We start from the raw sequence: 26,581 nt of genomic DNA on the forward strand, positions 1-26,581 counted from the left end.
ATTCCCCACGCAGATACAAAACTCGCACACAGACCGGTACGGGGGGTTTAGATGTTATAATGTTGTTGTTGTTGTTGTTGTTTTGGTTTTTAGGAGCATTAGCAACTAAGGCCATATTGCTCCAGGATATGCGGTGGTCATTCCTTAACCTTTCCGCATCCTCCGTATTTGGTGGTGACGGGCTCGAACCCCGGTCTAATCAAGAAGCGTGTGCTACGCACTGCTGCTCCTTCCCACCTGGCTACGGAGGCGCCTAGAGATGTTATAAACACGTCTCTTTGCGCGAGTGCATTTGATAGTGTGCCAAAAGCTACAGTCTGCTACAACAACCAATCACAATTTGTATACCGGAGGAATTTTATTTGTCCCAGTCATGTACGTCCATCTTAAATAGGAGCGAAGATGCACCTTCGCTTCTTCACCAGTTTTTGCAGCTCAAGGGAAGATTAGCTGGGTAATTATTAAGTATTTATTTAAGCACGAGTCTTGAATAAGAATTTTAGTTCCTTAACTTTTCCTTTCATATGTTGATGACCTAAATTGATCTCAGTTTAAGGACTCCATACTACTAACCACAAACTATCTTGCTATCAAGGGAAAAAATAAATTAAATAAAAACCGGAAAATCTCAGAGAAAAACCTCATTGCCGTGGCTAACCAGTGTTGACTGATTTGAAATTATTTACAAAAACATTCTCATCTTGGTGATCGAGGCTTCCCTTCCTCGGCTGTCAGTTCAGCCGAGGAGGAGAACCCCTAATAATCATAATTAAGAAGTTCGGGCTCAATTAAAATTGAAGAACCTTAATTAGGAATCAGTGGCGATAATTTGTAGTTAAGACGCTGTCAAGAGAAAGTTCGAGCATGCAGCGCCATAAATATGCAGTTCGCCTTTCCAGTCAGCGGATGCGTTAGAAGAGTCAGTGGTCATCCGCGGTCCTTAATTAATACCCCTCCCCTTAATTATCCCCGACATTTTCTGCCTTTCCCAGATCAGCGGACCGAAGTTTAAATTTTCTTTACTTCCCTTTTTTATTTTTGTTTTTTCGAAAAACGTTTCCTATTATCCATTAAGCTGCCACTTCTCATGTTTGGAAAGTCGCGCGCTCACAGTCACACGCATGAGAAATTGATTCCGATTACCCGTGTCCATTCTGTAGTTACACGTTGCCCTTCGATTTACGATGTTGCTAATACTTCGATAGTGAACTACCCTTTTTAACGGAATTGAGTATAGCTGTTTCTTGCTGCGTAGGAATTTCAAGCCATTGCCACAATGACTTCGTCTTGAAATGTAAGGCTTAAAGAAAGAAAGAAAACAAGACTCTCCTCTCTTTAAATTACTTGGATTTTCTCTGAAATTCCAGGTCATAGCTTTTTTTGTCTCGAATCCCCTCCTGCGTCTATTTTTGGGTCCACACTTCAACGTCATTTCCAAAGTCCTGGTCATAAAATGGCAGCTTGTAGTAACCCCTTTAGTTTCTTGAAACAGAGTAATTTGCCAAAGAGAAAATGGAGGCAACGCAATTCAGACCTAGAGATTCTTTCACTGCGTTGAAGATTAGTTTTCCTGACGAATTTCAAAATAAATATACTTAAGGAGCTTACTACTTGTTAGAGAACCCGTTCGCACCAATTGTGAATGAAATAGAAGCGTGCTTTAATACGATACGATCCTCGTTGACCTCCGTACATTTGCTGTGTAAAACGAAACCTTAAAAAAAGCATTTTAATTAAAATCCTTGTCATTGGCATTTATTACGCGGACAAGTTTGAGCACATAGATGACATTGGATGTCGTCCAAGAGAATTGCACGCAAAAATACAACCATATTTGCTTTTTTTCCACGTGCACGAACACTTTCCCATTAATGCTGTATACATTCAACAACAGTTTAACTTGCTGCTACTACTACTGCCCTCTATAAGATAAATTAATTAATAGCATTCTGTATACTCCTGACAGCTCTATTGAATAAATGAATACTGTACGTAGAAAGCCTGGCGTGCTCACAACACCGCGAGAAAATCCCTTTGTGTTGTCCATTACGGTACCGTGACGGTACCAGATTAGGATTTAGTTAATTATATAACTAAGGGAAAGTAACAGAACTCGGTATCTAGTCCGACTTGTGCCGAATTCACCGCGACAGCAGGTGGATGCAATTTACGTTAGTTTCCAAACATAACAGAAACCTCAGACTGCTACAGCAATGGGAATTGTGGGTAAAAAAAAAGGGGGGCGGGTTTAGTTTCAGAGCCTACAAGGTTTTATTTCAGCCATATTATAATAACAAAATGATAATACCATGATAATAATACTGAATGATAATAACCATGAGGATAATAATGAATAACCGTTGTGATAATACCGAATGGTAATAGCCATGATGATGATAATAAATAATCATGGTGATAATACCGAATGGTAATAGCAAAATGATCATAACCATGATGATAACACCGAATGATAATAAACGTGATGACAATAATGAATAATCATGGTGATAATAGCAAAATGATAATAACTATGATGATAATACCGAATGATAATAATCATTATGATAATACTGAATGATAATAAACACGATGATAATAATGAATAACCATGGTGATAATACTGAATATTAATAACCATGGTGATAATACTGAATATTAATAACCATGATTGTAATACTGAATGATAATAATCAGATGATAATGATAATAACAAAATGATAATACTGAATGATAATAAACATGATGATAATACTGAATGTTAATAACCATGATTGTAATACTGAATGATAATAATAAATAACAAAATGATAATACTGAATGAGAATAATCAATAACAAAATGATAATACTGAATGAGAATAATCAATAACAAGATAATAACCAGATGATAATAACCAGATGATAATACTGAATGATAATAACAAAATGGAATGATAATAACCAGATGATAATACTGAATGATAATAACCATGATGATAATATTGAGGATGACAATAATAGGCCTGACGTAGCCGAGTGGTCAATAGCGGGAGTGCAGTAGCACACGCTCTTTGAGTGGACCGGGGTTCAAGCTCGTGACTACTAAATACGATTAACATTTGTATTGATTGATTTATTGTAAACTCCACTGACCTAGTGTCGTGCCGGAGTATAAACAAGCACATTTTTTTTTTTTTTTAAAACAAGAATAATAACCATGATGACAATGCCGAATGACAATAACCATAGTGCTATTTTCTAGTGCTTCCCATAACTGATCGGTAAGAGATTACCGTTATTGGAGTTTGTCCAATAACCACATAATGTTGGACGCCAGAGAAGCCAAGTAAAAGTCACTAAAATAGCCTAATTCGACTTTTCGAACATCTCAGTCATATGGAAATACAGTGCAGAGAGCCAAGAATACGGAATAAGTTGCTGTTTTTCCTTTGCTATCTGTTGACGAAAATTTTGGCTGTACTTGATGATTTTTAAAATGTAAACGTATGCCAAGTTATAAACTTCTCACGTGCTTAAATTGGCTCACTAAAAGAACGGTTGAGGACCAAGTTTGAGTTTTATCCTAATTAAAGAAAGAATGTTCAAATAATAAGTAACGTATAATTTTTTAAATACGTTTCTTCATTTAAAGGCATTAAATTATTTTTATTTTGACGCATAAGAACAGAAATTTTAGTTTTGAGTTTGGTCAGTTTATAACTTTGGTTACTGCAATAAGATCTTAAGTATTAAGGAAATCTTCAAAGAAATGAAATAAAAATATAAGGAATTTGGTTAAACTTCGTAAATTGGTGTTAATTTATAACTTTTATTGATTTTTTTAAAGGACAACCACTGTTTGAGGATTAAGATTCTAGGGGATTGCTACTACTGTGTCAGCGGACTGCCGGAACACCGACCTGACCACGCTCATTGCTGCGTAGAACTGGGACTGGACATGATCGACGCCATTGCGTAAGAATTCTATACTTGAATGACTTGTATCACTTGATCTTGCTTAAGATGTTTAAATTTTTGTAGCCATAAGATCTGTATACAGTATGCCAAAAAATTGCATGACATCGAAGACGTCATAACAAGTATCTTTTTTTTTTTTTTTCTCTCTCCCAACTTCAAGTAGAAACTCAAGAAGCGTTTCCATAGCCACACACGTCTCGTCACTGAAATATTATTTGCTCGTTTCGGTCTCTCCCTTTCGTCAGTGTCAGGTACCTTACCGCGCACTTGATCAAAATGAAATGTCTTCTACATTTCATCTTACCATTGTGCGATGACGTCACAATTGATGGATCGCGCAGTGGTGTGACGCCACGGTGCACGTTTAATGGGCTTTCTGGATCATCGGGAAATATTACATTCTTTATACGGAAGTGGCCTCAGGTTGCCGTACGCTTAGAATTTAATCAAACATTCTTTTGAGGGTCGAGGGCAATTACGAGGACATCTTTTCTTACACAGATGTATATGCATCCGCTCTGCACCATCCCTCCTGAAAGTTCTTCGATTCGCCTCTTTTTCAATAAATTTTCAATTTTGATCGAAAAAAATTCCGATTTGGCCAGTGGATGTTCGTGACTCGAACATCCACCGAGCAAAATCTTCAATCATTGTCTTTCAAAAATTTAAATATCCACATGTTCCGTTACGTTGCCGTAACTACCAAGTGTCACTGAACCAATGAATCTCTCTCTCTCTTCTTTTTCCTTTCCTCTTCCCCCCTCTCTCTCTGTTCTTCCACTTCCTCCCCTCCCACTCTCTTTATCTTCCTTTTTTTCTTCTCTCTCTCTCTCTCTGTCTTCTTCCTCTCTCTGTCTTTCTTCTTTCTGTCTCTCTCTCTGTCTTTCTTCTTTCTGTCTCTCTCTCTCTCTCTCTCTCTCTCTCTCTCTCTCTCTCTCTCTCTCTCTCTTTCTGTCTGTCTGTCTGTCTTGGCGCCTCCGTAGCCAGGTGGGAAGGAGCAGCAGTGCGTAGCACACGCTTCTTGATTAGACCGGGGTTCGAGCCTGTCACCACCAAATACGGAGGATGCGGAAAGGTCAGGGAATGACCACCAAATATTCCCGGAGCAATATGGTCTTAGTTGCTAATGCTCTTAAAAAAAAAACCAAATAAATCTCTGTCTTTCTTCTTTCTTTCTGTCTCAATCTCTCTCTGTCTTTCTTCTCAATCTCTCTCTCTGCCTGTCTTCTTCCTCTCTCTCTCTGTCGGTCTTCGTCCTTTCTCTCTCTTTCTTTTTTCTTCCTTTCTCTCTCTCTCTCTCTCTCTCTCTGTCTTTCTTCTTCCTTTCTCTCTCTCTGTCTTTCTTCTTTCTTTCTCTCTCTCTGTCTATCTGTCTGTCTGTCTGTCTTCTTCCTCTCTCTCTTTTTTCTTCCTTTTCCTTTTCTTCCTTTCTCTCTCTCTCTCTTTCTTTCTTTCTTTCTCTTTTTCCTTCACCTTCTCTCTCTGTTCTTCCGCTTCTTCCACCCTCTATCTTCTTTTTTTTCTTCTCTCTCTCTCTCTCTGTCTATTCTTTCTCTCTCTCTCTGTCTATTTTTCCTCTCTCTCTCTATTTTCTTTCTCTCTCTCTCTGTCTATTTTCTCTCTCTCTCTCTGTCTATTCTCCCTCTCTCTGTGTGTCTATTCTTCCCCTCTCTCTCTCTCTCTCTCTCTCTCTCTCTCTCTCTCTCTCTCTCTCTCTCTCTCTCTCTCGTCTAGAATCCTAGAATATAGCCAAAATACAAAATATTCATGAAAATTTTAAGGGTTTTAATTCTAGCAGGAATGGCTGTTCAAGACTGTAGGGTTAAACTACAGCACGGGAAGCCGAGCTGCTTAGCTCAGTATGTTGATAATCTCTGTATTTGTACATTTATTGGGCATCGGAGTGCGCTGCAATTGGCACACATTTGTTTTGAACGTACGTGACGACCGTCCTAATTTTTGTTTCGTGGGATTTAAATGATGGAATATTCTGCGCGTGATAAATAAAGAGCTGCGGTGTGTGAGCGGAACAGCTGTACGGTGTTCCATCTATTTTCCCTTCAGAATATCCCCGCGTATTTTATATTAGTTGCACTACCAGTGGCGCCTCCGTAGCCAGGTGGGAAGGAGCAGCAGTGAGTAGCACACGCTTCTTGATTAGACCGGGGTTCGAGCCCGTCACCACCAAATACGAAGGATGCGGAAAGGTCAGGAATGACCACCGCATGTTCACGGAGCAATATGGCCTTAGTTGCTAATGCTCCTAAAAAACCAAATAACAACAACAACAGCACTACCAGTCACGATGGAGAATAATTTATTGCAGTCTGTTCCTCAATAGCATTTCCCGAACTGTATTAATGCCATATACTCCACCGCGTGGCAGTTTTTCCGTTGTGATTATAAATACATTGCATTAAAATGATCGAGGAGTTGCTACCATGAAATTAATGATACGTCCATTGCACACACACACATACACTGGTCCAGCCATCGATACATAAAAATGCGACCTTTCTTTTGTAGTAATAATAATAAAAATAATAATAAAAGATTAACGAATGATTAATTGGTATACGTATTAATTTCTGGCTAATTATTGGACTCGAAGAAGGCGACAGCAAGTCGACTAAACTGTATTAATAGCCAATTGAATACGATCATTAGTCGATGAAAATTAATTGTCTTGTATTGTAATCTTATCCACAATAAACGAACGAATGTATAATTAACTTTGATATTCTTCTTTTCCCGACAATGACAGGTCAGTGGTAGAAGCCACAGATGTCCAGCTGAACATGAGAGTCGGAATACATACAGGCCGGGTCCTCTGTGGCGTTCTTGGGCTGCGGAAGTGGCAGTATGATGTCTGGAGTAACGATGTCATCTTGGCCAGCTACATGGAAGCGTGCGGCGAATCGGGGTGAGTATATCGGGCCTACAGTATGCCCCTCTCAAACATCGAGTAGCTCTCATATAACGCAATTTTATTCTAGCAGTCGATATTCGCTGTAAATAAATCTCATTGTGACGTACGTTTCGCCAATAATGAATTATTCAGCGTCACAGCCACGCGTGCACTTAATGCGAAGACTGACGCTCGTGGCCAACAATATGAAGTCTCGTGCAACGTGTGTGTGTGTTTAGCATTGTTAGCGAATGTCATTCACGCTTTAAAAGGTAACTGTCAGTGATCTACCGAGCACGATTTGGCGCGTATTTCAGCTAATTTAATGTAGCAATTAGGACATTGAAGATAAAAATAAGTTTAATTTCCTTTCGGATTATTTTGAGACGAACACAAAGCACATCCCTTTGTGACCGCTCTTAACACGCTTGCCTAGTGCACGATCTGAGACCATTTTTCTTGAAAGAAAGTTATTGGACTGTAATAATTTTCTTTGTCTGTTACAGACGTGTTCACATCACCCAGGCAACCCTAGACTGTCTGCACGGGGAATACGAGGTTCAGCCAGCTAATGGAGTGGAAAGGAACCAATATCTTAGAGAACAGAATGTCATGACTTATTTTATTCTTCCTCCTGCTCAAAGAAGAAAGGTAATTTTTTTTTCCTTTTTTTTTTTTCATAACGCTCTTTTATAAGCTGTCACTATATTTACACACGACACGAAAGATTACTTGATGAAGTGTCCGGTTTACTGCTTCATGTCAAGAGGACACTTTTTTTTTTTTTTTTTTGTGAGTTATATCATGCTTAAAGAAAAAAGATATAATAGTTTCGATATATTTAAATAAATAAGCAAATGTTTGAATATATTTCGCTATTCAACTAAGCCCTATCTTATTATTTTAACATTTTATTTTTACATTTATAGACGCTGCTTTTCAATACGCTCCAGGTGCGCCATCTGGCAGGTACCGCGCGTTGTAAGCTCTCTTTTAAAAACATGTCGAACGTTGTTCTGCAGCTTCTTCATTCCATCAAATACAGTATGGATCTCCCTTTCTCCAGCATCGCGACTTCCACTACCTCATCAACTTGCACAAATGACCGCCAGGCGGCCAAAAACGTAAGTGAATGAAAGTAGGGGTTATATCACCTGCTACAGAAATATTTTCGATTTTAATTTTCAATTTGAGCTTATTGATATCTATGTCTCTAAATAATACACACACATATATATATATATATATATATATATTAAATGTAATTTTAAAATAAAAGTTTCAGTGGATGAAAAAAGGTTTCGGTTGATGAAAAATTAATAAGTCAGGTATGGCAGATGCACCTAAAAGCGCAAAGCAGCATTAAAGGATGCAAAAGTATATATAAGTTTGTATTAATATATTGAATAAAGAATGCATAAATGGATGTGAAAGTTACACAAAGTGTGCCAGTAACTAGAAGGGTGAGGAAAGTAGAAAAAGAAGTGTAGTAGAAGAAAAGTGAAAGGCCAAAAAGCAACAAAAAAAAAATGTAATTAGCACATTCCTATAGAGTTTGGACAAGGTAGTCCCAACGCAGTGTCAATCATTAAGGTAAAAATAAAGATCACGTTAGAATAAAATATAGTTAAGTGTCTTCAGAATGGGAAAAGGTGTTTTTTATAAAAATATGTAGATTTTGTACAGGATTTAAACGTACACGATCTGACGATTTGTTGGAAAAATACAGGACCATGCTGAGGAAATGCCGCGAGGTAGGACACAATGTCTATGTGTCTGCATTTCTGCCCAGACACGATAGGAGGGATTATAGGTTAAAAGCCTTGTGGATTAACTCAAGACTTGAAACCCTCTGCAAGGCTTTTGGGGGTAAATTTCTGTCAGCATGGCCCACACTTGTAGGTAGAAGGAATTTGTTTTGTAGAGACGGGATACACTTAAACAAAGGTGGTGCAAAAGTTTTTGCCAGTATTATTGAGGATACCTTAAAGGTTCAGGGAAACTGCTAGTTAGTGGGGATGTGGGTAATACTGACACGCGTTTATCTGATAATATTGGTCAATGTAACTCTTGCACATACCTTAAGAGTTCTTATCTGTTACCCCAACTGGACGTATTATCTAGATGTTCTGGGGGCAAAGACGTTTCACGTGAGCGGGTAGTTAATATCAGGGAAGAGAGCCTAAAAAACTTCAAGGGTTGTGTTAGGGTTGTTAAATATACAAGAACAGTAAATCTTAATTGTTTATACAGTAACGTTAGAAGTGTCGTCAATAAAATGAGCGAATTCGAACTGCTGGTTAAAACAAGTAACGCGGACATAATAGGGCTTACAGAGACGTGGTGCCACCCGGAAATTGGGGATGATGAGTTTCAGTACGGCTTGTGTAATGTATTTAGGAAGGATAGAGTAGATAGAAGGGGTGGTGGGGTAATGCTTCTTATCAGAAGCAGCCTGAGTGCGACGATAGCCTTCCCGGATTCAGACATTTCACATGCTAGTATAGAGTCTGTATGGTGTGAGATAGTTGGAAACAAAGGTATAATGCGAATAGGAGCAGTCTACAGACTACTAATCTAATCTACAGACCAGGCGATTGTGAAGATTATGACGAAAGCCTCTACATGCAAATGGAATGGGCGAGTAAGCGTCAATGTCTTATTATGAGTGATTTCAATTTGCCTCTAATTGATTGGAGAAAATGGGAAGGAAACTCGGTGAGGCATGTCCATCCCTCACCGACCACCTGGGGACATCTAATCTGTTGCCCTCATACTTCTAACTTTGCCCCCAGCCTTCTGCCTCTCCTCCCCCACTCTACCTATACACGACGCAAACGCCTTACATCCTAAATTAATCAAATCCAAAATAATTTTCCTCCAGTCTCGGCCTATCTATCACACGCATTGCCCTACTCCTGCTGTATGAATGCATGGACGCTATGCGCTGTATGCAAACATTCAAAGTAATTACAACTGCATGGATATATCTATTTTTTTTTTATTTTTTTTTTTCCTAGGTCCTAGCCGCCGAAATCTCAGGAAATTAAGCGGCAGGACCTGCCAGAGTAACTTAAGTCAAGTGAGTTCCTGGTCTGCCTCAGCAGGTGTCCAGCGGCTAAATGACCAGATGAACAACGATACACGACACCACACAGATACAATTCCCACAAACTTTTAAATCTCTGGCTTTTCCAGTCAACTGGTTCACCACAATGTAAACTGTGTGGAGATGGGGGAAATCCCTGGTGCCGTTTGACCCTAAACACACTTTCACCACATTAGTAACATAGCTACGTGATGAAGCAATTTATAGCAGCATAGCGGACTTAGTAGAGAGCTGTGAAGAAATGGAAAATGGTGAGCTCTATTGTATTTTGAACAAATAAATGCATGGAGATATATACGATTAGCGTTAAAAAAAAATGTGGTTGGAATAATGGAACTTTACCTTAATAAAGTCATAAGATATACAAAAAGAAACAACAGTTCATAGATAAATAAAAATTATTGAACAAAGCGGTGATAAAATGAATTCCGATCAAAATTCCGACCAGGTAGACAATTGTCAGCAATACATGGTCAGGTGTAGCCCCCCCTGATGAAATACCTGACCATGTATCAATATTTACTTTATCACTTTTTATTTTATTTTATTTGTATTGTATTTTACCTTATTATTAATAATTTTATTTATAGTTCACTCATCTCCTATTGGATTTGTAATTCAGCCCATAATTTTCTTAATTCATCATAACTTTTAGGATATTCACATTCTTTCACATATCTACTATACTGTACTTATTTTTCTGCTATCCTTACTCTTCTAGTCACTAGCGCTTTGTGTAATTTTCACCTCCACCTATGCATATACGATATATATATATATATATATATATATATAGAACATAGAAATAAATAATAAAGGACATAGTAAGATGGGAAAGTTATTAACAACAACGTGCCATGCCTAAAGGAAGATATGAGAAGAAAAGAATGTTAAGATCCTAATGAATTAAGTGGAAAAATTGGCTGAATTGATAAGCCAAATCATATTTACAAAAGCTAGAAAAAAGTGGTAATTAGTGCATATTAAAAAGTAGTAATAAATAGAAATGAAAATAACAATTGGTACATAGATCAGGTAATTCATCAGGGGACTACACCCGATCATGTACCAAAATACTGCGTTTCTATACAAACCCATGCCGATGGAGGTAGCAATAAATTTAAAAAATAAAAATAAAAAAATAATAATAAAAAAAATAAAAATTAAAATTAAAATTTTTTGAAACCTTCATAGACATGAGTGAGGTAGCCCCAACGCAGTGTGTATATTTTAAGTGAACCGTTAAATTAAGTGAACCGTTCTATGTACCAATTGTTATTTTCATTATTTTCATTTCTATTTATTACTACTTTTTAATATGCACTAATTACCACTTTTTTCTAGCTTTTGTAAATATGATTTGGCTTATCAATTCAGCCAATTTTTCCACTTAATTCATTAGGATCTTAACATTCTTTTCTTCTCATATCTTCCTTTAGGCATGGCACGTTGTTGTTAATAACTTTCCCATCTTACTATGTCCTTTATTATTTATTTCTATGTTTTATTTTATAGTTGTATCCTGTTCTGTAGCCTTGCGCGTCCAGGTACATCTATTCTCTATTTTCTTTTTCTTTTCCTTTCTTTACCTTTTTCTTCTCCTTTCTTTACCTTTTCACCTGTTTTATATACTATATATATATATATATATACACACACACACCATTATTGCCAATTGTTGCTCTTTTAGTTTTTAACAATGAGCAGTTTTATAAGTTAAATGTTTGTTTGTTTGTTTTTTTCTTTTAGTGTAAATTAAAAGACAAGTTGAGGAAACCTTTCAAGAAAAGGTAACGTATTCCATTTTATTTGTAAAACCAGTTTTCAAAACAAACTTTAATATTTTTTTCGAAAATTAAACCATTCAATATGGTACGATTTATTGAAGCTTTATATTCAAAATCATGCATTAAGAGTGAAACCAAAATACTTTATTTAGAAAACACTTGTATGTGTTTTTAAATTTTAAATGCTTATTTGAAAATATAAAATTTTAAATCTTCTAGACACTCCGCTTTCTACCAGCCAGTGGATAGGGTAAACAAACATCTCGCGCAAGCCATCGAGTCCCGCACAGTGGACAAAGAGAAGGAGATGCATGTGAACACGTGCACGCTATGCTTCAAAGATAAAGAGAAGGAAAGGCAGGTAAGAAGTACGCAAGAATAAATGTTTTATATAATAATAGTAGTAGTAGTAGTGGTGGTGGCATGTGATGCAAGAAAGCAAGTGTATGAGCTTATGCAGCATCAGCAAAAAAAAAAAAAAACACACACCATTCCCTCCAAATGCCTGTCCAGTTCCTCCTTAAATTTATTTAAGCTATCAACTTCCACAACGACAGATGGAAGTTTGTTCCAGCAATTAACCACCCGCTGGCTAAAGGCAAATTTCCGCACATCTATTCTACATCTGTCTTTCCTCAATTTGAATTTATGCTCCTTAGGTTCTGAACAAGTGGAAGAATCCCATCAGAATTCAGCGTGCTCAACCCAATCAAGGCCTTATACACCTCAATCAGATCACCGCGCAGGTGCCTAGTCTCCAGCCACTGCAATTTGCAGAACTTAAGCCTCTCTTGGTAAGAGGATCCCTTCATTCCTCTCACCAATCTTGTTGCCCTTCTCTGTACACGCTCAAGTAAATCTACATCCTTCCTAAAATGAGGCCTCCAGACCTGTATGCAGTACTCAAGGCGTGGCCTGACCATTTCCTTATACAGAGGGACAAAACCTCATGACCTGTCCTGGCAGCCTTTCTGCATTGCTCAGAAAACTTCATATCTGACTGCACAATTACTCCCAGGTCTTTTTCATTTTCTACCACCTTAAGTGTAGTACCACACAGTTGGTACGTTTCTCTGGGGTTACTTCTACCCATATGCAGTACTTTGCATTTGTCAAGGTTAAACTTCAGTTGCCACTTCTTAGCCCACCTGCCCAAATTTTCTAGATCCTGTTGCAGTAGCACGCTGCCATTAACAACCCTGCCAATCTTTGTATCATCTGCAAATTTCGACACTAAGCCTGATATACCTTCATCAATATCATTGATAAACATACAAAACAACAGTGGACCTAACACCGAACCCTGTGGGACTTTATTAATAACATTAGTCCAAGAAGAGCAGCACCCATTAATTACCACCCTCTGTCTTCTCCCACTCAACCATCCTTTTATCCATTGTAGCAACTTACCCTTAATACCATTCTGCTCCAATTTGTACAATAGTCTTCCATGCGCAACAGTGTCAAAAGCTTTCCTGAAATCCAAATATATGATATCAAAATTATTTTTTGCATTCAGTTCCTTTGTAACCATATCATAATATCCTATCAAATATCCTATCCTATTAATATTCAATGTCTGATAATGCTGCTCTCATACTTTAGTCGCAGAGAACGGTTTCAAATAATTATTATTGAAAAGAATAAAGGCCGATGAATTAACTTATAGTGAAATTCAAGACATTTAGCTATTCTATTAATTTCAGTTTTTCAGGTATTGTAAGAGACCGCGTTTCTTTTTGTTTGACATTTCTTTAAAAAAACAAAACAAAAACTAACTATATTTATTTATTTGAAATTTATATTTATTAATTTCTATATATTTTATTTATTTATTTATTTATATCTATATATTTTATTTTATTTATTTATTTATATCTATATATTTTATTTATTTATATCTATATATTTTATTTTATGTATTTATTTATTTTAAATGAATACATAATTATTATTATTCTTTTTTATTTTATTTTTTATTTACTGTACAGTCTGCTCTCTGTACATAACGAATCCAGTTTAGAAAATTCTCTAAAAATAACTTGTGGCATATCGTATTGCCCCCCGCCACTCACCAGAAGTAAAATAGATACAGAGACTTCTATACATTTTGCATTATCCAATAAAAAATCGCATTGTGTGTTCGTTGACATCAAAAGTACTACGCAGATACCAAAAATAACAAATTACGTTATTCAATTTGCAACTTTCATTACTCGCGCTTGAATACGTCGTTGGCGCGCGGCACAATACTTTTACATCACGGGCGCATTTGCTGGTGAAGTATTGTTATCGTGGTGGGCGAACTGTTCATTGTAGTTTCTCGTGATACCGCCAGGTGAAATTTGTATGAATCAAATTTGACAATCTATTAAGATGAACACTAGAGAGTTTTTATGGGTTTATTTTATGATACTATTAGCGGATGAGCCGAGAAAAGTGTAAAAAATATGGTTGTCCTGAGAACAAAAAAAATAAAAAAGGAGGGATATTTCGGTAATAAGCATTAAGAATGCATTTACCAGCCAAAAAGTGCTTTACTCGTTATGGGAAAATTTTTTTCTTTAACTCGTTGGCAATTTATTACCGTATTCGAGTCAATTTGCGGATAATAATCTTTAAGAGCTCTAAGTGAAATAGAGACATCGTTTATCACCTCAGATGTTTGCTTACAAACCACTTCGCCGTGAGCAATTTTTCCTTTACAGCTATAGATTTACATTATTTTCTCACAGCTATCTGTATTCTCAATATTGCCACTTTGCGGTTAAACGTAATCTGCGCTTTTACACTCTATTGAAAATTCGATATTGGGCTGAAGATACATTTTTATCGCTTCTTAGATTCGCTCGAGATTTTTTGGCTTTTAAGGAAAGATGAAAAAAAAAAAATAATAATAATGAATAAATCCGCCATCTCTAATGGCATGATTATTTTTAGCTACATTAATATTTATTAAATATATTATATTTAATTTGTTGTAAATTTTATTTCCGATTTTTTTGTTTTCAATTGCACACTTATAATACACTTTGTATTGTAATATGCATGCCTGGTAGTGTGCTGTCGGCCTGTTATAAATAAATCTAGTATGCACAGTCTACAGATATTGTATAGTGACGCCTTGTAGTTGCCCAGGCAGACGAACAAACAACGTGACATAACGACAGCATCTTTGAGCAGGATGCAACAAGATTTAACCTTCTCTCATTGCTCGTCCATTCTCTGACATCTACAAGTGATGGATAGGCATAAATTGCGGTACTTGGCCTCTTCCATTCTAAGAAACAGGAATGGACTAGTTAAAACTTGTCCATATGTCATTAAACGAGTCTAGTTTATCTCCTATTAACGACAAATGGTCCAGTTGAAATTTTGTCGTATACAACAATCAACAGTAATAAAAAAAATCATTCTTAGAATTTTTCAGACAGATATCCTGTTTATAACTTTTGATTTATCTTCGGATCTTAAAACTGGTAATAAATGATCACGTGGAATGTATCGGGATGCCCATATAAAAAGGAAACGACTCGGGTCTGTTATAAATCAGCTCCTCCCCCTCAGTATTCATTAAAATCCCTTTCAGAACTTCACAGACGACATCTTAACGAGAGAAAGAGAGCTGGGGGTAATCATGCCTCACGAGCGCGATCGCAATGTAACGTGTTATATTTGTCGCAGTGAATCTGCACGTTACCGTTAGTTATAATGCGGCAGTTAGAAAACATTTCGGTTTACTTTTGCGTAAATTGCGGGTAAATCTCGAGCAAATAAGAAGGATGACGTAAGAAACGGCACCGGGAAATCTGATTCGGGTTAGTAAGATGGTCGGCATCGGAAAGGCTGTGGGTGGTCTCTTAAAACCACTCTCCACGATGATATCACTATCGGTTTCGTGTAATTTACAGAACCACCCAATAAATTTCTCCTTTTTTTCCCCCTCTTTCGCTTTATTCCAGCGTCCTCTGCTTTTATTTAACACAATGGAGGGGATACCGGATTACGTGGCGCCCGGAGAAGCGGTCGTAAAGAACAGATCATGAAAAGGATCGCCTTACAAAAAGATGTTTTCTCAACTTGTAGTTGTCATTAAGTTCTAACTCTTTCTTTTCGGTCCGTTTGCACGTGGCGCTCATTAAATTAATGGACTTTTCCTGACGACGCAACTCTTCTTGTATCAAAAACTCCTTGGGGATCGTGTGTTTGCACGAGTAAACGAGCATCTCGGGACTTAGTTTAAAGTGGATTATGTAAATTGTTATACCATTTATTTGGTGTATTTTTTTTTTTTTTTCCTCTGGATGAAAACAAAGCACGTACCAACGGGAAAGAGTGAAGAGAAAAGTGCTGTAAACAGTCGTTTCTTTTACTTCGTAATGAAGATAAGGAAAGGCAAACAAAAAAAATTAAGAAAAGAAGAATTTCCTTTTTTTTTTTTTTTTTTTTTTTTAACTTTCATTTGTGTCTGAGTAGCCAATTTCTTAACGAATATATACATTTTTGCTTTAGAAAGAAATCTTAAAATCTCTTCAAGAGTATCTTGATAGGATTAAATTACAGTTGCATTTTTATGAGCAGCGATCATTTTTAATTCCTTCAAACCAAACTGCTTTTTTTTAGAGTTTATTGGACCATTTTTTGTAGTATTAAAAATTCTTCCAGATGGCGCTGTACTATTAATGTTGGTAATTTCAAAAAAAAAACAGAAAAAGAGATTCGTTTTAATAGATTCGCGCGACGTATTTAAAGGTGATTATTATTTTATAAATTCAAAAAGCGAAGGATGTAATTTGGATAGTTGATTTCTGGAACAGTTTATCGTAAAGGGAAATCTTCATTAATATTTGAAGTAGAGGAATCTGGATTCCATTCAATTCCCTTCGATGACTTAAGTTTTTAACCCTTATTTTCAGGGTTGCATCATTGGAATCCGGCGTGTACATCCGTGCTCCACGACCGATGGAATTTCGGATAGAGGAATCTGGTGAGGGAGGGGACCCAGCCCTAATACACCACTTTGACCCCTGCTTCGACAAGACGGGAGGTCACAGACCTGCCCGACTGGGATCAATCGGTGGGGTCGTTTTTACTGCTAGGGTCAACTGCACTCTAATAGGTCTCCTTCCCTTTGGTCCTGGACAGGGTCAAGACTTTCCTCTGGTCTATGTTGCCCTGCTCAACCAGACACTCAACAGACTTTCAGTTGTCTTGCGTCAATAATCTAACTACCAACGTATCAAAATGTACTGTGGGCAAACCTATGCGGACACTAGTAAGAAAAAGATTTTTCATCCTTACGAAATTAATAATCATTCCATCATAAGGTCTTAGGAGTGTTGTTTTCCTCCAACGCCTCTTTCATTCCTCATATTTTGGAAACTTTTAAGAAAACGTATAAGGTTCTTGAATTCATCAAGAGAACGTACACTTATGCGTTCGATAATGCAGTGTTTATTAGACATTCATTTATTCCTACTGCCTTGCCGATTCTTGTATATGCTGTCCCTATAGTGGAGCATTTCGAACATCTCCTGTCCAAGGCCTCTATGTAGAAGCAAATGAACCATCGTTATTGCTTCGTCGGAAACAGTTGTCTATACAGTATACTTTTAAGCTGAAATCCCTGCCAGACCAACCCACGCGAACACCCATTATTGAGCCACGATGGGTAAATCTCTATAACACCCGCCAGACTGCTAACCATCCCTTTGGTATTCGTGTTCAAGAGCTGCTCAGAACTTAACATCATGGTAGACAAAGTTGCCCATCATCGAGGAAACTATTTCCATCCTGGCATGCTCGAATGTCGTCAGGCAACCTCTCCATTAAAAGCCCGAGTAAAACCACTACTCTTATCTTCTGTCTACGAACAACTCTTAGAGGCACCTTAGGGGAGACTTGATTGAGGTGTTTAAGGCCCTGAGAGGCATAAGTAAAATGAATGAGGACGAAATTTTCAAGATTATAAATGATTCTAAAACATGGGGCCATAATTTCAAGTTACGGGGGGGGGAGATGTTTAGACTGGATTGTAAGAAGTTTTATTTTAGCCAGCGAGTTATAAATTACTGGAATAAGTTACCTACATGGTAACTTATACCAATAATTTATTTCCCTACATAGATTGTCTATTTCCTTTTCTCTTATTATTATTAATTATTTATTTTTTTTCACTGATGGCTCGAAGTCATAGTCATCTGGGATCACCACAATCCCAGAACAGTCGAAGCCTGTTAGTCCCCTATACAGACTACAGGCATAGGGTACACTCCTGATTATTCTTCCAGTGGCAACAACCTTGGTATGGGCAGGTCACGAACAAACTGTATCAGATAAAACCTGTAATCAAACTGTGGCAGCGCAGTCTGCGTAGGAATCATAGAGAGGAAATTGTTCTTGCTCGCCTCCGCATAGGACCTAGTCACCTTACATATTCATTCCTGCTCAGGGCAGATGACTTCTCTATGTGTGAAAATTGTGATACCGTTTCACAAACCTTTGTTGCGAATGCCCCAATAAAATCCAAACCAAACACCTCATTCCAAATGTTTTGAGCATCTTCAGATTAGTTTTCGGGGTGGGGGGGGAAGAAGAGAAATTCTGTTATTGTGAGGCGTAAATTTTTGGACATAAAGAGGAGCACCGGAGTCACGCGAGGGTTCATAAGTACACATGTTTGAGTTGACCTTGGTTCAAGTCACGTGACTGCTAAATAAAGTGATGTTCTTATTCTCTCTATGTTCTGAACTCCTCTTATCCTACTTCGCCATCTCGGAATGTAAACAGAAAATCTATTGCTTGAGAAGATTGAAAGGACTTTTCTGATAGAGTTCTAGTGCCGTTTACTTCATTAATGTGATCCTCTAAATAAACTCCACATTGTGTCAAGTTCTGAAGTTTATATCTACTTGTATTCCTCATTAGACTCTTTTCTTTTCAAGCATCACAAGTGTGTCGAAATCTTAACGTAATTACTTTTCATCGTAAACAAAACCCGAATTTCCCTTCGCCCTCTTCCACAAAAGCAACTCTCATCTCTTTCCTGCATCATTTTTTGTTCCGGGGGTAGTTTCTTCTGCATCATCTATCGCACGAAATTCATTAGCCTCTCTAAATAAAAGCAACTTGTTTCCCCCAGAGATTTAATATCTTTTGCTGCTTATTTCCCGCGGACATATCAGAGGGGGTGGGGGAGAGACTGGGGGTGTTTGTTACACGCAATAAGCCGCGATACTTGATCGATAAGCAAAGCGTGGATAATTGAATGTAGGGGTAGCCTGATAGCACAAACACGAAGGAAGTAAGAAAGAACCGGGCAGAAAGATTGAGAGATAGAGATAAGGAGTGAAATTCATGGAAAAACCTTAACAAACCTAAGTGGTTTTCGTCGTCAAGATCAAAGATGCCGGTGAAGTGTATGTGATCGTATCAGCCTCTAAGAATCCCCTGTGGCGGTTGCGAGAAGATGCACTATTTACAGAAGAATTGCCACTTTTACTGGATTGGTTAAGACTTAATGCATCGCCTTTGAACCCTCCTCTTTCTCCTTTGCAAGATTCAATGAGAAAAGACATCCTCAGAAGGGAGTTTTCTGCGCTTCGGTGAATTATACACTTCATTTTATCGAAGAGGAAGTAGTTGGGTGAACAGAATAGTCGATGGATCTCGTTATCTGTAGGCTACTCGTATGCACGTTTACATAATCCATACGAGTATTCGAACGTAGTATTCAGAATTAAGTAAGAAGTTTCAATATATTATATGGGAAGCGGGAATAACTATATTTTCCTCAGCCGGCGGTGCAGGATTACGTAAGCGTTCCCATACTTTATAATCCTTCTTCGTTGCAAGTATGCAAGATAAATACGAAATCTAATAATAGAAGTTACGAACTCCAACTGTAACTCAATGGACACTGATAAGAAACTGTAGTGGCAAAAGAAAGAACCCCCACTATTTCTCAGGAGGCAAACCCCTCTATGTATATAGGTAGCTAAAATTCAGTCTACCCACACATCCTAGTTGGAAATATCTCTATGATCCCCAATGATTTTCTTTTTGTGAACGAAATTTAGTGAACCGCGACCTGCAGCTCATCATCGATTTAAAGAACTCTTGCACAAGTGGAATTTCAATCTAAGTAACATTCACCAGGATACCGATACCTCTGATCTACCATGGAAGAGTTTGGTCCCTCGCTGTGATCTATCCTTTACCCAGTGGGATAGGAATGCTCTAACGTATCATAACTTCCAACAACCGCATACTGCGCATGCTTCATAAATATAAAATATACACAGATGGTGGCAAATCCGACAATCATGTGGGAGCAGAAGCTGATTTTCCCTCCTTCATGGTGGTCACTACCTCTTGAATGCAGTATATTTACAGCTGAGCTATGTGCAATCTACTTAGCTTTGGTGAAAATCTCTCTTATGGCTTGCAGTAATCCATAGAGACTTCCTTTGTGTAGTATCAGTTAAAAAAAAAAATCTCCATGTTCCTCATCCAGTACTGAAAAATATCCGGCCTCAACTTCACTGCTTCCAAGAACCCAAAATGGGAATAACTTTTCGGTGGATACCAGGTCACTGTGGTATCCAAAGAAATGAACAAGTAGATACTGCAGCTAAACAGACCAGTTCGTTTCCAGCATCTCTCTGAACACATCCGAAAGACCTGCAAACTCGAATAGACACAGATAAAGTGCAGAAATAAATAAACTCTCGGCCAAATAAAATGAACAGCAAATATCAAGTTCCTGACGAAATCGACGAGAGAAAGTTATTTTAGCACGATTGCGTATTGGCCGTGTACATCTTATCCACCTCCATTTGTCCATGGGAGAAACCCATCCTCAGTGCGCTTTATGTAAAACATAGCTCAGTGTTAAACATATTTTAATTGACTGACCACTCTTTTCAAATGAAAGCTCTTGCACCTTAAAACATTTTCCAATTTACAGAACCAACAATAGAACACATTCTCGGAGATAAGTGAATGTCGATTAGCTTGTTCCTGTTCATTTGTAAGAACAAAATTCTTACACTTATCCTAGCGAATGTTATGTTATAAATATTATAACATAACAAGAAAAAAAAGATGTATATAGTAAATAATATTATTTACATAGGATGATTTTAAGCTTAGATTGCGATCGCTCCGTACCATACAGTCAAGTAGGGGAGGATTAACGTAACAACGGGAGGTAGCAGGACGGTACACAAGACAATGGGAGCACTGGAACACTAGTACAAAGGGAGCACCGCAAGGCCAGTTCATGGTCGCATAAACAGAAAGTGAGCAGCTCTTTGGAAGAAAGAACAAGGGAACCGATTCCCCCTTGTGGTGAGGAAGATTTTAAGAACTAGGAGGGTGAAGAAAACCCTGGATGCGATATACACTATGTAGAAATGGCTGCCGCTATTTGAAACAGACCGACTCCTTGAGCACTTACTAATTTCAAGGAGCGGTAGAGAAGAAACAGAGTGGACTAATAGCGGTAAGTGAATCGGGAATGATCACAAGGAAATATCTAGAAATTTCTAGACGCCCTGTAGTTCATCGAAGTTGATGAAAATTTCGTAAACAGGAAGTTACCCCAGTAGAGGGAGGGCCAAGAAAAAACGGAAGAAGTGGGAGAGAGCGAATGAGAATAATGAGATGATGGAGAACGAACGACGATTGGATTAAAATAGAATGAGCGGCTGAAACAAAAGGCAGATGCAAGAGGGAAGTGAGAAGTTTTTTGTGGGAGAGTGGTGAGTTTTTGGCAGTGTGGAAGTTTGGAGAGTTCCCGTGGAGATGCCTGAGTGATGTGCGGCTGGAAAGAAATCCCGAGAAGTGCCGGGAGAATCGCCAGAAAGTAGCGGACAGAGTAATGAGTTGTGGGAGATGCTGTTTAAGAGTTTTTGGAATAGGAAGGAGATAACCGTTGAAAGATGGAAACACCTATGCTGGAGCTGAAAAAAGAAAAGGATCGAAAAGCCTCGGTAATGAAAGATAAGGAAGAGCTACATAGCCAGGCTTCTTAATAAAGCAGTAAGAAGAGTCCCGATAATTCTATTATGCTTCCCAGTTTCGTCGAACTGATCAGACGCCCAAAAAGCAGGCCGGAGCAACTTATTTAATAGCCGTATGTAAAGAAGAGCGAGTTCCTGAACGTAGGAGAATCCCTGTAGATGAACAGCAGTACTTTGCAGATGAATAATTCCAGTTGGAGCCTGATGATGCCCTATGCTGTTGATGATGAGTCGCCCCTGAACTGAGAAAAGGTAGTGTAAGGAGTGATTCCCTAAGTTAATATGTAAGTACGAGATAATAATTTTAAGCTAGATTTGAAGAGAAGGACTTTAGAAAAATGTTTATTTAGTTGATAGTAGATTTGAAGAGAAGGACTTTAGAAAAATGTTTATTTAGTTGATAGTAGATTTGGTATTAATTAGTATAAAGGGAAGAAAAGGGTTCATAGATGTATGTACTTCATCTCAAGGATAAGTTAAAGCAAGGAAGATTTAGATACATGTACTTGAGACTGGTATGTTCTAAGTTAAGATGTAAAGGTGTTCTATGTACTAGAAACGTTACAAGATATTAAGATTGAATTATTTTGGAAGGGATAAATTAATGAAAGATTACAGCGGGGATTTATAAATCTAGGACACTATCCATAGAGGTGTTAAGCCCACTGAGGTAATTCCAGTTGGGAAGTTTAACTGTTAAAAAAAAAAAATAATGTTATGAGATGTAACCTAAACCAGAAGGAGAAAAAGCAGAAAGACACGAAGAGACATATTATATCATTTGCTATTAATTTTACATCTTAACACACATATAATGCCAGTAATTAACATTATACCAATTGATGTTGTATGATACCATTCTTTTATGTATATACTGTGAAATAAACAAATTTGTATATGTTTATCATGTGTAGTATTGAGTCATTCTGAACACTCAGCCAGTCCAGAGGAGACATACACGAACTATTATTCCCCCAGAATCTGTGATCTTCTGTGCAGTATACAAGTCAGGTGTTAACGTGGAGGGGAGGTAAATTAAGGGGGAAATTTAATTGAGAAATACAAAATTAAAAGAGGTGGGTCTGGAAGGATAACGAGATTTATTATAAAAGAAATAAATAAATAAATAATAAATAAATAAAAGAAAAAGTATTATCCCCCAGAATAATCATCCACCCAACAAACCCCCCCACACATTCAGCGAATTCCTGAATATCATTTTCTCTGATGTACAGATTAAGCTTTGCAAATGATGAATCATAGAGGCACATTTTGTCATTAGTTGCCCTTGTGTCGTTAATATCTCACGACAACAATTGTAGTAGCATGTTTCCGGGGGAGGGCTTAGATTAATGCTCAACAGCAAATTATGTGGTAGAGGTTCTTCAACACCAGCCATGCTGACGCACTTCTTCAGATGTCATTGGAGGCTCGGGTATTTTTCAAAAAAAGATTACATCGACGATGGTCATCTTGAGGGGAATTTACGATTGCCTTTTCTCTTGATCAGTGTACTTTTCTCGCATTGGCGCCCATACAGGGGGATTCCCAAATTGTAATCATCCTGTATGAGTGCTTTAAAGCCTGGTCTAAGAATTTGGCGATTTCGGGAACAGAAAACAGTATGAAACCCCACCCAATCGGTGCACATTTTAATATTTATTATATAAAAATCAGTTTCTAGATTTTTTTTTTTCATGTATCTTAGAGTACACACTGTAGAGACGATTTTTGTGTATTTTTTATTATCCCTGTTTTTCAATATTCTCTCTTCCATTACCTTATTCCAAATGCTCAAGACTAGACCCAATTTCCAACCTAACAAAAGTATTTATTCGAAAATATGGTCATAATTTAACCAAACAACACATATAATGCTTATTCGCAAATCTGGCTTATTATGACTTACTAATAATAATATAAAAAAATCAACTAAGTGCGTTTCTTTCTTTCTTTTTTTTTTTTTTTTTAATACACAGTGGTAAAACCCGATGTTTTAGTGCAGCTTTGATTGCACCAACAAGAAGCCTTATGGAGGGAACCTTAAAATTTGTTTGGTACAAATACTTATTAGATGAAAAAAAAAGAAAGGCTACCAATGAAGAATTGGACCCAAGTCTTGCCACGCTTGTGTTTATTGACAAGCGTAGTTCGGAATTTGAAAAGCATACAGGTTGTGTGCAATGAAACGAAAGGCTCGCAGCGTGGAATTCGTCTGTCTTGGGGGGGGGGGGGGGGGAAGCTATCTCTACTGTAATAGGAGCATCAATAAATGTCGTACTAGGCAGTGGAAAAGTTTGCGGGAGGGTTGCTTAAGCCGTCGCTGTTGTATCATCTGGTGTGTGTGCATGCATTGGAATGTGACCCACCGATCGGATCGAACTGAAATCTTCCCCTCCCTGCGCCTTGCCGTATTCGCAACTTAATCTATCAAGTTGTAGGCTAAGAACGGAAACAGTCTCCAGAGAGAGAGAGAGAAAATGTGCTTATTCATTCTCATAATATATTGCTGTTTTGTGAGCATGTTCATTGAAGTGCAGTTTCTAAAGGATCTGATTTGATTTGTACTTAATTAAACAAGGATGTCTCTTTACAAATTTCCGAAAGCCGTTTCGCAGTCCCGGGTTTCAAAAAGCGGACGTTTTTGCAAGGTTTAAACTGACGGAGTGGTAAGGTGATGGCGGCACTCAGCACGTGTCTCGGTTGTTGAGCTAAAAGGACCGGGGAGATTTTGCGACCTTATTCAGCTGGTGTGGAATTTTAATCGTGTTTTCTTTCCCCGCGATGAAAATGGAATCCTAATTTTGAAAACACGAAACAGAAGGGTTAACAGTAATGGAAAATTCTGTAATTATTACTGGTCCATTTGAGTTGTGGGTGAGAGGAGAATAAATTTGTGTTACTGCATTTGTATTGAAGAATAGCTCTCTGTAGTGATATTCAAAAACTAATTAATACAACTGCATTTAATGTCAGATTAATAATATTTATCTTCCTAACGAAAACGTATTTTCTCTACAGTATCATGAAGAGCAAGACCACGGATTTGGCAATAGTTTGGCATGCGTTCTAGGCATTCTTCTGTTGCTCACTGGAGTCCAGATTATTATTCTTCCCCGGTAAGTATCTTATAGCTTAGATACACGTTGCTGTTCTCCCTGAGGGACATTTGTAGTCAAAATATAGTGTGTATGCGTGGGGTGTGAAGTATGAAAACGAATCCTTTGATATTGCAATACGTGAAACAATGCTGGTTAATAATTTATAATTTCAACATACCCGTGTCAAAATTCTAAATTATTAACTAGCGCTTGTAGGATACGTTTAATATTATTGCAGAATAGAATACTATATAAACATCCAAGAAAGAGGAGAGTTATCGTTAGTTTATCTCTATTAAATATTCAACGAGATGCAACAAATTATCTCCTCGAAACAAAGGGTTGGAACTAAGTTTTCCAGAATATGAATGTTAAGCGTTTCTAATCCCATCGCTAGCTGTTGTAATCACTGCCATTAGAAGTTTACCTTAATTAATTCAAAATGAAATGTCGGATTTACCGGGTGTTTTCAAAGTACTCGGCCAAGAATATTTAAGCTAAAATGAAACATTATCCACACAGAGCATTTAGGCTTAAGTCGGTTATTAAGCCTAACTCAATGGTCACCAACGAAGATTTATTACTGGAAGATTTAGTTTGATACGCATGCTCACTGCAGGACTAACGCTAATTATGATGTATGCGATAAAATTTAAATAATAATACAACGCATAAATCATCACACGTGTATTATATTTGAAACTATTTTAAAAGATGGAATAACTATAAGATTAAATTATTGATATCAAATATACACTGCCTACCATTAATAAACGGTCACTCCCTCCATGGATGGGCGGGAAACAGGTCCTATGCATGCAACACGTCACAGAACCTGCTATAAATATGCACACTGGGCTTCGAACAGACAATTGCAAAAGTTGGTATGCAAGATGACACGTTCAACAGAACTGATAACCTCAACAAATGCTAGACGCCGATTAAAATGGTGTAAGGAGCACGAATCCTAGACTGTAGAGCAATGCAAAAAAGTTCTATGGACAGACGAGTCGAGTTCGCCATCTAGCAGTCTGATGGCCTTCAGACTGATAGAGGGCGAACACAGTTCCTTCCTAATTGTATCCTCCTTGCAGACAGTTCCTTCCTAATTGTATCCTTCCAACAATGAGGCTCGGTGGAGGCAGCCTCATGGTATGAGGCTCCTTTAATAGCTTGGCTTGGGACCATTAGTCGTTATCACAAAACCATGAATGCTGTGCAATACCAGGACATCCTGGAAAATTATGAACTTTCAAAATTATGGCAATACTTCAGAGAATGCCCATACCTGCATCAGCAAGCCAACGCGCCATGCCATACTGCTCGGGTCATGGGTGTGGAAAAGTTAGATTGGCCATCCCAGAGTAGTGATCTGCACCCTATCGAGCATCTTTGGGATGCATTGGATCGTCGGGTACGTGCACGCTGCGATCGCCCAAAGAACAAGACCGAACTGGTGGCTACGTTAAAGGTCGAATGAGGAACATATCACGTGACATTTATAAAAAGCTGGTTGAGAGTACGCCGCGAAGATTGAAGGCTGTTATAAAAGCAAAAGGTATCAGCACAAAATATTAAATGACACAATAAAAGCTTTTTTTTTTTTTTTTTTTGTTTTAGGCAGGTGTCCGGATATTAATGGTAGGGCTGTGCATATTACAGAAGTCAAAACTCGGCAGCCAAAATGCTGACAGT

At 37.8% G+C, this 26,581-nt stretch overlaps 1 protein-coding gene across 1 annotated transcript in view; it reads left to right on the top strand.

The window, feature by feature from the left end:
• The window catches only part of LOC150079454 (adenylate cyclase type 1-like), a 317,266-nt gene that overhangs the window by 150,593 nt on the left and 140,092 nt on the right, over window positions 1-26,581 (top strand). The window contains exons 5-11 of the mRNA XM_090383372.1: window positions 3,826-3,953; window positions 6,721-6,879; window positions 7,371-7,515; window positions 7,794-7,988; window positions 11,723-11,763; window positions 11,980-12,121; window positions 24,807-24,904. Coding sequence (XP_090239498.1) covers window positions 3,826-3,953; window positions 6,721-6,879; window positions 7,371-7,515; window positions 7,794-7,988; window positions 11,723-11,763; window positions 11,980-12,121; window positions 24,807-24,904 — 908 coding nt within the window. The remainder of the gene's footprint in view (window positions 1-3,825; window positions 3,954-6,720; window positions 6,880-7,370; window positions 7,516-7,793; window positions 7,989-11,722; window positions 11,764-11,979; window positions 12,122-24,806; window positions 24,905-26,581) is intronic.

The sequence above is a fragment of the Mastigoproctus giganteus genome, chromosome 10 (assembly GCF_048544385.1).
Source record: "Mastigoproctus giganteus isolate SK-2022 chromosome 10, ASM4854438v1, whole genome shotgun sequence".
NCBI lineage: Eukaryota > Metazoa > Arthropoda > Arachnida > Uropygi > Thelyphonidae > Mastigoproctus > Mastigoproctus giganteus.